Source organism: Arvicola amphibius, chromosome 9, assembly GCF_903992535.2.
Source record: "Arvicola amphibius chromosome 9, mArvAmp1.2, whole genome shotgun sequence".
Taxonomy (NCBI): domain Eukaryota; kingdom Metazoa; phylum Chordata; class Mammalia; order Rodentia; family Cricetidae; genus Arvicola; species Arvicola amphibius.
The window spans coordinates 95,752,851-95,767,265 of record NC_052055.2 but is presented as its reverse complement, the minus strand read 5'-3'; the positions used below and the strand labels follow the sequence as shown (position 1 = coordinate 95,767,265).

The 14,415-nt window shown below is 46.4% G+C and overlaps 1 protein-coding gene across 1 annotated transcript in view; it reads right to left on the bottom strand.

Annotated features, from left to right (window-relative positions):
* Positions 1-2,934: 2,934 nt before the first annotated feature.
* Il1rl2 (interleukin 1 receptor like 2) overlaps positions 2,935-14,415 on the bottom strand; it is a 35,535-nt gene continuing 24,054 nt past the window's right edge. The window contains exons 8-10 of the mRNA XM_038343828.1: positions 10,785-10,928; positions 4,776-4,937; positions 2,935-3,353 (exon numbers count right to left, since the gene is read on the bottom strand). Coding sequence (XP_038199756.1) covers positions 2,935-3,353; positions 4,776-4,937; positions 10,785-10,928 — 725 coding nt within the window. The remainder of the gene's footprint in view (positions 3,354-4,775; positions 4,938-10,784; positions 10,929-14,415) is intronic.

Genomic DNA, 14,415 nt, shown 5'->3' with positions numbered 1-14,415 from the left:
TGAACCTCGTCCATCTTTAAAATATGGGTCTGTGCTTTCACAAATCCCACATCAGAGCAATGGCCTACAAACAAGAATGTATTCAACTCCAGAGCATGTGTCAGGTGTTCAAACATATAAGGTGGTAATTCCTTCGAGCAAAGGAGCCTTGTGTTTTATTAAAACATTCTTTAATAAAAATATCAGTGTGCTGATATAATAGTTCACATTTTAGCATTCATAATACATCTTTTTAAGTTTAAGCAAAAGGAAAATTAGGACATGTAGGCAAGAGGAAAGCTTCCCGACTGAAGAAAAGAAAATTCAGGTTAAAAATTTCAGCACAGTTGGCCTCACAGAAGTCAGGGATTTTCAGAAAACATTTTCTTCCGATGAGGTGGTTGGGTTTGTCTGTTTGTTTGTTTGTTTTGTTTTACTGACAACCTTAACTAATGTCCCATAAACATAGCCAGAATAATGAAATAAACAAATGGCCTCTAGAAAACACATTTCCTAAAATTTGTGGGCAAGGAAGGGTGTGTCATATAGAAGACAGAGGGCAATGTTGGCCTGATCCTGACACGGCCTCAGCCACTGTCTCCCTGTGTCTTTCAGAGGGAGATAATCAAGGAGGTAAGAGTTCAAATCTAGACGTCCCACGTGTCCTCACCAAAGGACCAGTGGTTGATCATTCACCTAAAAATCCAGATCATGCTGCCTGGGAATCAGACTGGCAGATGTCACCACCTTTTGTGCCTAGAACCCACTAGGTGGGCACTGTGTCCTGGGCTCCACACAAGAAAAGGCTGCCCCTTTAATCAGCCCCATCCCTGGGTTCCACCAGTATTGCTGGTAATTTCCAGGAACCAACCAGAAGCAAAGACCCATGGAGGATGAGGAAGACAGAATGTAGAACCAGTCAGGGACATCTCTTTGAAGCAACAAATACCTGACTGTACTTGAACCGGTGATTCCTCTACAGGTAGCTGATTTGAGAGAGCCTTGATGAGCTCCTCACTCCGGGGGCATTCAGAAGCAACTTTGCTCCTCTCCGTGCTCCTTTGAGGAAGGGAAAAACAGTGTAGAGAGGAAGAGAAAGAAGAGACAGACAGACAGACTAACGGTGATGGTGAATTAAAAAGTGGATCTCATGGATGAGCCTTGAGGGCACCTGAGGATATTGTGGTACATGGAAGAAGTCAGCCACAAAATGAGAAATACCACATGAGGTCTCTTATTGAAGTTCCTAGAATAGTCAGATTCACAGGGATGGGAGGTAGAATGGCCATTTCCAGGGGCCAAGGAAGACGGGAGTAGAGAGAAGTTATTCATTGAGAACAGAGTTTCCGTTTGCTGGGATGAAAAGGTTTCCGAGGACGGTGATGATGGTCGCGTCAACATGAATGGCCTTGTGTAACAACTCGGCTTAAAAATGACTAGTGGCAAATGGGATGTTCACATATCTTACCATAGGTAATTTTTTTAATAAAAAGTATTAAAGTGAGGTCCAGTTTCAAGTCTCAAGGATATGGTTGCCACAATGCCAGCCTGCCTTGGTGAATTCTCAAGCACAAAGATGGACTTCCCATGAAGCCTTCCACTCTCCCAGCTCTCTCTCCTGCCCCCTCTCCTCCCAGGCCCTTCCATCCTGCCTGTGGCCTGGAGGCCCCTCCCACTCCGTCCTCCTTGAGGCTCACTTATTAATCCCCAGTGTTTCCATTATGCAGTTATCTCCTCCAAACCTCTGCAACTTCCCTTCTGGGTAGCTTCCTCAGTCCTCAGGAATCCCAGAAAGAGTCACAAGTCTGTGCTCTGTGGCTACAGAAGCAGAAAGAGCTGCCAGGAGAGAAACGGTGGCTGGTATGAATGTTTCAGAGAGCTCTGGGGATTCAGCTGTCTTAGGTTCTCACCACGCTTCACGCTTGGTGGGCTTTTCCAAGATGTAGTTGTCTTCGAGTCGCCTATGCTCTTGGAGCTCACTCCTCACCCTCAGTCCTTCAAGAAATCCCAAGAAAATGACTGGTCCCTTAATCTAGACTTCTGTGGAACTGTTTTCATGATTTGTGTCCAGCGCCCTACCTATCTGAGTTAAATAGGCTTCATGCTTCCCCAAGCAGTAGCATGCGTGTTAACCACAGCTTGGTAGAGCTGAACTGGAGTTGATTTTTCCCAGCTGGGCCTTGGGAAATAGTAACCGTGGATGGCAGCTCTGTTTAGCATTAAAACACTGGGTGAACTGTGCAATCATCAACTGCCCCGTGATAAAGGGCGCACTCACTAACCCAAAGCTCACATAGACTTACTGGGGTTAGAACTGCATCACCTCGGAGCTGTAATTCATATCTCTCAAATATTCCGCAGATTTCTGGCAGGCAAAGCATCTTTAAAAAGTGGAAGGGTTTTTTTTCTTAATTCATTTCGAGAGATTATCTTTCAGAGCTTGGAGCCCTTGGGTCCGGGTGACATTTAAGTGGTTCCTGGGGGTATCGTACTAACTGCATCGTTATCTAACCGTAGTGGGAGATAGAAGGAAATTCAGACGCAATCTACACTGCCGGGGGCCCAAAGCCTACTAGATACTGGACAAGCATAGATATTGTGCTACCGTCCTTGCTGGCCTTCCCCAAGGCTTCCCACTTGGCATCCTCAGACTTCTCAGTCCACCATCCCAAACATGGACCAAGCATCCTTGCCACCTGCTTTGTCATCCTGACCATTCACTGTATCCCACTGGCATGGAGGCCGAGTTCCATAGGTACCCCATTCTCAGGAGCTTATATGGGTGTTCAGGAGCTGTGGTGCAAACAAGAGTACTAAAGAAACTGGTCTACTTAAAAACATCAAACAACAACAACAACAAGAACAAGGTCGCTCACAACACAAAAGAGCAAGCTGCATGGGTAGACAACCCAAAGAGGCTGTCACTGTGATCCAACGCACACCAACTACTCTCAGTCAGGAACTTATGAGCCCTGTGGCAGCATCCCATTTGCCTGCTGTGCAGTTGCAAGGCGTGTGCCTCAGCAGCTGGACTGAGGAAGATGGTGGATACCTTCTGCATGGCATATGGTATCTTACTTTCTTCCAGAACTTGGTCTTGGCACACTGTGACCGCTCTGTAAAGTCCCCATGCCACCGGATGGCCCCATGCTTCTGTCGGATGTACTGAATGGACTCAGGCATGGTGCTGTAGTCTTTGATCTTCTCCAGTTCGATCAGAATGACTTTCATGCCATCCTGGATGAGGGCGTTGTAGACGGCGATTTGCTCTTCTGACATGCCCTTTAGAAAGCCGAAGCTGGAAGATTCTGGGGCCACAAGCACAATCAGTCTCCTACACAGTTTAATGTTTTCATCAATGACATTGGCCACAGCTGGAATGGAGAAGAAAGATTCAGAAGACCATGCAAGAAAACAGCAAGGCTGTAACGCTACGGAAATAGGAGAAATGGGCACAGGGAAAGGAGACTTTCAAGTAGGCAAGACTGAGGTACAGGTGGATTAACTTTTATTACCAACTGTTCTGGGCAGGATTTCATTTGGTGGTTACATTCTGTTCTGTTATCTATTGGTATGTCTCTTGCCCCAAGACTATCTAGCGAGGTGTTTTATTGCAGCAATAGGAAGGTATCTTATACAGGGGAAAAGATGGTATAACTTATGGTGTATAAAATCTACTGTGGAATGATATTTTAACTAGCTGAAAATGTGTTACATCGTTTATGCTACAGAATACTACTTTAACTATATAAAGATGTGTTACATTTGTTTATGCTGCATTTGTTTAACAATGTAAAGATGTGTTACATTTGTTTATGTTTCATTTGTTTAACAATGTATAGATGTGTTGTGTTTTACCTTGCCAGCCTAAAGCACCTGATTGGCTAAATAAAAACCTGAACAGCCAATAGCTAGGCAAAGGGGGAATAGAAGGGACTGGCAGGCAAAGAGAGTAAATAGGAGGAGCAAAGAGAAGAAGAGAAAGGGAGAAAGAGAGGGACAAGCCTGAGGTCAGAAGCCAGGCAGCCATCGGGAGACATGGAGACAGCAGGACCAACGGTAAGGAAACAGCCGGAAAGTAAGACATACAGAAGGAAAGGAAGGAAGGTAAAAAGCCCTGAGGCAAACGTAGATGAAGAGAAACAGGTTAAGTTATAAGAGCCAGTGGGATAAGCATAAGATAAAGCCGAGCATGCATAACTAATAAGAAGTCTCCGTGTCATGATTTGGGAGCTGGTTGGAGGCCCAAAAGAAAAGGCCTGGTACAAAAAAAAACAACTTTAAACATCACAGTATTTGCATATTTGGACTAATGAGAAACTAGACCACAGTTATTCTCAGTGACAGCAAAGTGAATGACCATGTGAGTTTTTCCAGATTTTGACCAAGACTGCCGCTTGTTCCCGTGACTGGATGAACTGTATCTCTGTGCCAAAGAGACTCATATTACTGAAACCGGGATTCCCTAACATTCTGTTGTAGCACTATACCTAATAAAGCAAAGGCCTGACTTCTGAATGGAAGGGGTAGTGGGACTAGGAGGCTCTGTAAATAGACTTTTGAAAGCCCCATGTGTGCAAGGGACATTTGTACCATGAAAGAGAGGTAGGGAGAGGAAGGAATGGGAAAGGAAAGAAGTTTCCTCTTTTTGTTCTTGTTTGAGATAGGGTCCCTACATACAACCCCAACTGGCCCTGTATCCGCATTCATCCTGACTCAGCCTCCCCAGTGCTGGGATCACAAGCGTGGTCTCTTATTTGTGTCATTTGTTGTCTAATGCCTCCGTGAAAACGTACCTTGGCCAGGGAGTTCATCCCGGCCGAATATAAATAGCTTATATCCACACTGCTTCTCCAGCACCTCAGGCAGGAGCCTCAACACCATCGTGTCCACATCACGGCCCTGGCTCTCTGTTGGGCACTTGGGGTATAAGACGTAGGCGTCATACAGCTTCTCATCTGAAAGGAAGAAGAACGCGAACTCACGGAATGACTGTGGCAGATCTCTCAAGTAAGCAAAGTGAACGCCAGGTCACTACTGTGATATACTTCAGCCTGGGTTCAATGACCTCTGTGTGGCCCATGACTTGGCATTCCACGCTACCATACTGCACTCTTACAACTGACCCATGAGAGACCCGTCTCATCCTCTCTATAGGGGAATAAAATCTAGACCAAACAGGTGGTAGCATTTCTGCAATTACTAATTGCATCCTAAGTCTCCCACTGCCTGTGGCGGGCCTGAAAATGAGACCTCGGAGTCGGGGACTCATTCATTGCAGATATGGGCAATGGAGACCGGTACTGATGATCCCAAGCCAAATGGGTTGAGTCCCTCCTAACTGAGCACACCAGAAGGTTCATCATAGACAGAAGAAGCCTCAGGGGACTCCAAATGTGCCCTGTATCGCCGAGGAGTCCATCCCTACAGCACTCGTGGCCAACATGTCCATTGTGGACAAGGGTTTCTTGGGCAGCTACAAGACCCATCACTGTGCTCACCAGGGTAACTGTGAACAAGACGCGCCACTTGACTGTGCGCACCCCTCACAAACAAGATAAAATGGTATATGACATTTAAGACGACAACAGCCAAAGGAACACACGAACAAAAAAAAAAATTCTCATTGACGGGAATTCTTGATAGACAATATTCATAGAGGGTATATAACAGCTGCTGGGGGTGAAACAGCGGGGGAGAGATGGGGGCGGGGTGGGGAATGAGGATCTAAGAGCAGAAGATTAGCGAGAATCCAGCACAGATGTGTGAGAGAGAAGCAAGGCAGCACCATGTTTCCACTTCCCTGAGCACTGCCATGGAAGAAGGCTGCTGTAGAGAGAGCTAAGTGGGGTCTTCTACAGCGGGGACCTCCATCAGTACTAACCAAACATCTTCAGGGAACTCGACAATGGAAACCAAAGTCGGGGCTAAGGAGGGTCTAGGTCACAAGCAGATTCAGCTTTGGGATCATAGGCAGGTGCTAGGGGACTGATATGAGTTTGGAGACAATCAAACCCAACGCAGCCAAGGCTCCTGTGACATCTTCAAGGTCAGCAGATACAACTGCAGGGAACAGATAACTATTTCTGTATAAAATTTAATGTTAAGTATATGACTTGCCAAAGTTTGGGTGTTGTTTGTTTGAGAGTGAGAAAAAGAACAAAGAGAAAAACAGGGCTCTCATAAGATCTTATTTCTTGTCTGTTTAAGAAGGAACTGAACCTTCCCGTGTAAGGATTTAGACGTGTTCAGACTTGCATCCCTTGGGAGCTGTTGACTCTTGATGCTCCAGGTACAGCAGGGGGCATCTTCCTTGGACAATGCAGTTCCCAGGTTGGTACCCAAATTTATCACCCCCAGCCCTGACACAGCCCCTGGCATCTCCTCATAGTTTCTCATTCTCCCTCTACTGCTTCCCTTAAATGGCAAACAAAAGGAACTGTGTTGGCCAGATGTTTTCTCTTGTGGCAGAATCCTGTCCTCTTTGGAAACAAGGCATCCGAGGACATAAATTCTCCTTGGTCTCCAGCTCGCCATACTGGGAGCAGATGGAGAGGGATCTGGTGGCACAAAGTCTCGTGAGTTTTGAAAACCCGAAACAAAGCAAGCCCCCAGTTATCATGTCTTTTTTCCTAAGCATGCTGGAGACCAAACCCAGGGTGGTGAATGTGCTTAACCCGTGAGCTAGCTGCATCGTTAACCCTCAGACCAAGATCTGGAGCAAAGGTAAGATTTACAGACTTGTTCTCCACGTGTGTTGGGCTTTCACCGCCTTCAGAGACCCACCTGTAATCCACATCTGGGTTGTTTTGTTACAACCCTCCGATTTCTAATAACTATTATTTTATTTCGTGTGCGTGGGGGCAGTTGACCTGTTTGACACATGTATGCAGTGCCCAAGGAAGCCAGAAGAGGGCATCAGACCCCTGAAACTGAAAATAATAGACAGTTGTCCCCTTGAGTGTGGGTTCAGGGAATCAAACCAGGGCCTTCTGGAAGAGACGTCACTACTGTTAATCACTGAGCCATCTCTACAGCCCCTATGTGCCCCTCTACAAACATCCTCTGATGTTTAAAAGACAGGATCAGATATAACACCAGGCACTTCCTGGCTAGCTGTGAGAGATACACTTGAATCCTACAATTCTGAGCAGGAAGCTGGGATCAACAGGGCTGCATGATTTCTCAAAGGTGCACAGAATTTTCTAGGCCCAAGCTGCTCGTTTCCCCTGATGTAGCCAAACAAGACTCTGAATCAGAAAACTGAGGACAGATTTCTTCATGCCTCGGCCTATCCAGCCCCATCGCAAATGTATTCTCCAAAGACAGAAATACTTCTGGTTGTTTTTTTTTCCCCCAGAAGTAAGCCATCTCTCACAAAGAAGTAATGTGTAATTCCACTCCTTTAAAACTGGGTGGTTTTCCGAAGCTGTGTACAATGGACCTGACACCAAAAACAAAAGCCAAAACCCCCTCAGCTCCAGAAAACACAAGGCTTTGGCCTGTCTCCAGAAAGCCAACATTGTACTTCAAGGAAGCCCACCTCTGTGAGACACTGACAAGAGATGCCCTTGTGGGAAGGCACTGAGGAAAGGGTGGCTGCCAGTCATCCAGCTGAGGCCTCAGAACCCCCTGTGAACATCTGCACAGCCCACAACACACGCAAGCACGAGGGATGGCTGCTGTGCACAGCGAAGTTCCAAGGTGACTTGTCTCCCAACCGTAGTCACGGGAGCAAACAAGGACAGGAGGAAACAAAAGACAGAGAGCAGCGGATGGCCTGCTGGTTACCTCCCAGAATTTCTAAAATTTCAGGTGGCTGTTTTGGGGAGACTCTATTGTACTGGTTGCTGTCCCCAATACCCACCTCTCTCAAAAGCGGGGGTGGCAATGTATTTCTGTCCTGGCCAAGCTCTTGTATTTTCTGAGGCTATTTAATCATTCCTTCAGGTAGAAACATTTGTACACGCCTCTACTGGCTGCTTGTAAAGCCCAAACAAGATCATCTTTATAGGCTGATCACTGTTTAAAAATTACCTAATGTTTCTTTGGTTCTTATCTCTCAGTTCAACACTGCCAAATTTTATGCCTGACAAACTCAGAGCAGTGATAAAATCGAGCAGGGTTGATGGATGAAACTCGAATTTTAAAAGATACTCTACATAAGGTTCTCTACCGAGTAGCCTGAGGACTGACTGGTGTGTCTACCCCCGGCATGTATAGAGGACACTAGAAGAAAAGCCATGTAACACATGCAATCATATTTACTTTGGGAATACGGAAAGCCAGATTCCTTACATGATGCTAGCGACTATAAATGGGGACTCTCTGCAGGAAGCCATCTTTGGAAACGAGTCCCAGAATGATCTATGTTATTTCATGGACCACAGAAACATTTGTGGGGAAAGCCAGAATTAATTGACTTGGCTTTAGGTACAAAAGCAGATTCATCTTTAGAGCCCAAGACCTCTCCTCAACTCTTCAGCTTGTTTCACTTGTCTTTCTGCCCTTGGCTTTCCTGCTGGGTTGGTTCTAAGTACTCCGCTCCATGCAAACACTGCCCATCGGTCTGGACGGAACAAAAGCAGATATCATTCTCAAACAACCTGTCACTGACCTTGCTGGTCTTGCAGATACCGGCACACCTAACAGGCCAGTTCTGAAAGTGCCCATGACAGCATAGAAAGGCAGACCTCCCTGTCTTCTGTCAGGTCTGTGGACAGCTGTCATAGTGTAAATCGTAGGTCAATTACCTTTACCTACTCACGGCAAAGCCTGACTAACTGGTTCCAGTAAACTTTGCCAAGAAGGACAATTTCTCCCTCTTCTACATCCATATTTCCTATACTGTACATGTTCCAGAAAATTCTCTCAAGAGAGTCAAAGCTCTGAGCAGGATTCAGGATCAGCCTCAGATGCTCAACGTTGTCTCCTTTTAGACCCCCTTGTTCAAAGTTCTAATACTCGGTAGTTTAAACAAATGGAGATATGGGGATATCGAAGCACACACTTCAGAATTTAAAAATAACAGCAAAGAAAACCTGGCTTTCAGCTCCAGTATCCAAAGCCACCACCCCCTGGCTGTGCAGTCTGGGCTGTGCTGATCTCGGGGAGGGTGAGGTCCTGATGTGTCATCTGCTGGGCTCCCCTGCTCTGCTGGGGTGAGTCATTCTACCCTCTGACAAACTCGACGTCTCTAGCAGGCAGCTTTGCCATGCTATCTGCACACTATAAGTCAAGGCAGTAGTCACACTCCTGGGAGTTGCCGTGAGTCAGAGGCACAAATGCCAAGGGGCCAGAGGGGCCGGAGGTTCCAGAAAGACCACATGGAATAATGTCAGAATCTCTGAGTAAACCCAGAAGGCAAGTCACTCCTATCTGTGTCGGAAGAAGAAGGCGGCATGGTGCTGAGCCCTCTCCACACAGGGCAGAGGGACAGAGGCCAGGGCAGAGTCAAGAGGGTTTCTTTGCTAACCATGCTTAGCCTGAAGCTCCACAGGGCCTCGAGCGCCTCAAGTTGGATTGGGCTGGCCCGGCAATGGCCATGGTCGCTTCTCATCATCACCACCAGGCTCTGCGTTACCAATTTTGAATCCTGACATTTAGTCAAATACAGCTTGAATTACGGCATCTGTGTTTTATCAGACATGTAGACCATAATTTGTGGGGCAGTTTTTATGCATGAGCAGCTGCTGAGAATAAATGGTATTTTTCATAGAGTCTCCACTCATGAATGTGTTTAGATTCTGAGTTCCCCAACCCTTGCTCCTGTTCAAGAATGCCTAGCCTAGAAAGGTCTATATTTATTCATCTCCATGCATCTGAAGATTTCTTTTTCATTTTTTATTCATGTGTATAGGCAAATAGCAGACATCAACGCAGATTTGTTTGTATTTTACAGGGTCCTAAGTAGATCACATTCATTCTGAGACAAAAATTATAACAATCAGTACATTTTCTTACAAATAGAATGGAGAGAAATGTCAGCTCTGGAACCCAGGAAGACATTTCTGTGTCAAAAACAAAAATGGTGGCAAGACACAGACACCACTCCTGGCAGGACAGAACAAGGAAAAACAGTATTTAGCCCCAGGAAGGAACAATGAAGGGCCTGTGCCTCAGGCTCCTGCTAAGAGCTGTTTTCAGCCTCAGGCTGGTGATTCCTTCAGCAAGGCTACAGACAGGTGTTTTCTTTACCTTTATTCTCTTCTCCCTCTCCTTCCTCCCTTCCTCCTTCCTTCCCTCCCTCCCTCCCTCCCTCCCTCCCTCCCTTTCTTTCTCTCTGTGACCCTCCTTCAGTGGCTGAAAGAAAGAAGAAAATACCTTTCTAATCTCACCCAGAGATGTAAATTACTTCAGGTACAGGGTTTAGAGAGAGATCCCCCCCCACACACCATCTTACCCTATCTCCTCCTGAGCTTTGAGGGTACAACACACATCATGTCAGACAGCCTTTGTTCCTTGCAAACATCTCCTTACTTCACAGGCCCAGAAAATGGGACCCTTTCTCACACCTGAACATCAAGGACCAGCATGGCCCACTGCCACTTGTTGCTGCTTCCTAGCTGCTGTTTCCCAGGCCCTACCGCCTCCTCGCTTATTCGGCAAAGGCGGCTGATCATCACGCACAAAACCATTTCTCTGAAGTGCACTACGTTCTCGTGAGACACTGCACGCTAAACTCTTCAGCCCGAAGACAGACTCACTTCAAACAACGTGAGAAGAGCGTTTAAGGGGGTGGCAACACAGAGGAGCGGGCAGCGATTTGGGGGCATTTTATTTTCTCAAAGACCACACATACTCACCCTCTGGGGGCTGGGCAGCGTAGAAGGCGCTTCTATACCAAAGCACGATGTCAATCTTAAAACTGTTGTAGACACACAGGAGAGACACAACCAAAAGCAGGAATGCCATGAGCCCTCCTATGAGGTAAGCCCGGAAGTCTGGAGCTGCAAACATGACAGGGAAAAGCCAGTTGCAGGAGGTTAGTGCTATCCTCTACGCCAAAGGCATGTGGGAAACATGAGAACACTGGATGCACGCGTCTCCGAGTTTCCTTGTGAGTATGGGCGTTGGGTAATTTCAGTGTGGACTGTGGAGTCTGGGAACAAATGAACTCTCTGAAAACCAGGAAGCCTTAGGTATGGACACAGGAGCAACAGGACTCTAGACACACGGGAACTGTCTCAGAGCACATGGGCCCAGATGCCTTCGCAGGGTACACTCTGACCATATCTGGAATGTACCCCAGGGTTTCCCCTGCGGAGATTCTGGATTACAGTTCTACCATTCTGCTTCTCCAGACCCTCAGCGTTAAGCAGAGGGACTCCCGGTGAAAATGGTAAAATAAACAAACAAACAAATGAATGAATGAATGAATGAATAAATAAATAAATAACCATTGACCCTTTACCCAGAAACCAACTTTCTGGCTCTACAAGACCAGGGATGAGACAGGCCTCACACTGCCCCTCCCAGGGCTCCTGAAATCAGTGTTGGTGTCTGTCGAGAGACCCTGACGTGGTACCCATTGCCCGTTCTGCCGCGGGAGCATGCTACAGAGCATTTCCAACAACAGGCAAGCGGCAGACAGTTGGGGAAGAACCAGTCACTCCAAAAGGGAAGTCCAGGTTACTTCCAGAACAGCTCCGGAACACCAAGAAGAGGAACCATGCAGCACCCCACCTTGCCACAACCCCAACAGGGCTGCCTTGGAATGAGGGAATAAAGTAAGGGAAGCCACCTCTCCAACCACTTCCTGCATTCGGACATTCGGATGGTCCACACACCCCAGCAGGGGGTTGATGGGGCTGGAGTGAGGTAGGGGGATGTGTGAGGAGGAGACAGCTTTCTTTGACTCTCCCAGAGCAAGCACTTTCAGTTGACAAAATCTTCACAAAGGAGCTTGTCAAATCCTCTCCCAGGAAACACACACAGAGTAAACATCTCAAGGCCCAAGACTTCCCTCATGTTTTCACATGTCTGTAGATCTAACAGCACACTCAAGTGCAACGATTAAAAAAACACACGGGGTACCACCCTCTCCCCAAAACAGTCCACCGAGTAAGCCATGGTGCTGCAGTAAAGACTGCTCTGCACCCAGGCTGTTGCCCATTCTGGTCCCACCCCCTCGTTAGAACCTTGTCATCCACCTGCTAACTCTGAGATGGAGTCTTCCCTCCTGCCCATCTTCTCATATCTTTGCCAGCTCTTATCGCAGTTCAGTGAGTAACGCCATCTCCCCTTTGGGAGGATCTAGTCTGGGAGAGTCAAAGTCGATGACGGAGATCTTGCAATCGCAATTCATGATATGACTATCCGGTGACTAAGCCCACAGGACTCGGGAGAGTCAAAGAACCCTTGGCAAAGAGAGTGTGGCCTGAGACTCTCCAGCTCACCATTCCTGGTGCTCAGTATCGTGACCATGTGTGCCCTGTGAATATACTCAAAGATGGTGTTGGAATTGTCTTCTTAGTGAAGAAGCTCAAATGTGTAGGGGCTCTGAAGTAGAAACAAATAGAAAACCCACTGCTGATACACCCGTGCCCTTACTAAGAATGTGGTTTGTCTGGAGAGATAGCTCAGGGGTTAAGTGCACTGGATGCTCTTTCAAAGGACCTGGGTTCAATTCCCAGCACCCACATGGTAGCTCACAACTCCCTGTAACTCACGTTTCTGGGAGATCTGATTCCCTCTTTTAACTCCCATAAGCACTAGAGTATATATGCAGTGCACATATATACATACATACAATCAAAACATAGATACAAATAAAACCTGAAAAGCAAGAATGATTTGCTATTTGAGTTCATGTTAACTGCCATCATCAGCCTTCTGATAAGATGAGAGTTGCAGGATAAATGATTAAGACGCGGAAGGAAAGGACAAAGAAAGACAACTTTCTAGTGATCTTGCTTCAGAGGAACCAAGTAAGATCCAAATCTGGAAGTGTCTTCAGAAAAAAATTTTTTAAAAAATGAGGAAGTCAAATGAAGAAGCTGCCACCAAATAAACCAAGGAGTTTAGATTCAAGAGGGTGAGGTTCCTAAAAACTCAAGGCAGGCAGAAGAAGGGATACACGTCCAACCCAAATGGCTCTGCGTGTGGGCCGTGGAGTGAGCGCTTGGAGAAACCAAGAGAAGTTTAGCAAGAGTTTCCTAAGTAGTGGTCCAAACTAACATAACAAATAATCCCTCCTACTCCCACACGACTAACAGGTGTTAGCTGGTAACAACGTTGGTCCCTCTGAGCCTGGACTGGGCCTCAAAACCCTTCCAAGCATAAGTGCTTCCTTCCAGTTAGTCAGTACGAATAGAGTCTGTATTGACCGTCTTGGGGCTAAGGAACCAAACGGTGCTGTCAAACTTACATGTTAAGTTAAATTGAAACTGAAACCATGGTGGGTGCTGTGGATTCCCTAAGGTGGGCTTTTCTCTGGGGTCACACTCTCTGGCCTAACTAAACCAGGCTCTTTTTCTGCCAGAAACTACTGGAATGTCTTCAGGTTCTTCTCTGTTCCTTGGCTGAGAAACCATATTCACATTGGATTATTAAAATAGGCTCCTTCGTCAAAATAGGGGGCTGTTGCAAGTGGATCTTTGCTCTGGTCTGACTGTGCGCTGCAGGCCAGGCCATGGATATGGACAAGAAGTGCATGGAAGAAGGTGGATCACCAAGGCCATGAATGCCAAGCCAAAGTATCTGTTCTATCTCAGGGGGAAACAACTCTCACTGATATCCAGTCAGAGGATGGTGAGTTTTCAGTCATCCTTGGAGAAGTAACTTGTATTAGACCAGAGAAAGTTCGCCAGGCAAGGGTATCGGTTGGAAAACTGATACAATCATGCAAATAGCACATAATAATAGCCCAGACCTTAATAGTACCAATGACAGTAACCCAATGTCTTAGACCTCACTGAATGTAGGGCTCCGTAATTTGCTTTGTAAAATGATCTCATCTGATCCTCATACAGTACTCTGTGGGGAGTGAGTATGAACTGGCGTGGTCACCATGTGGGATGATGGGGCATTATATAGTAAAGCTAATGACAGAGGGCCATTTAGCAATTCTACTCTCAAAAATATACCGTAAGTCATGCTTCCACATGGGGATCAGAGTACACACTCAGGAACTCCCAGAGTGTCACTACTTGTTCATTGTCCCAATCTGGAAACAGTCCAAATAACCACGTACTTATCACATAATCGATGAAAGGTGACCTTGACTGTTGAGTAGAACTCAGGTGAAAACACAGCTACTTGCTACATTTTCGATGAACCAGCATATCCCAGGCACCTAAGAAAAGAATCACGTCCCAGAAGAAATATCATCTAATATAATATAAAGCCCCTAAGCAGACAAAAATAATAGATTATTTTTAGAAAGATCAACAAATATCACGAAGCAAAAGAGTGACTTTCCTAAAAGCAGGAGAG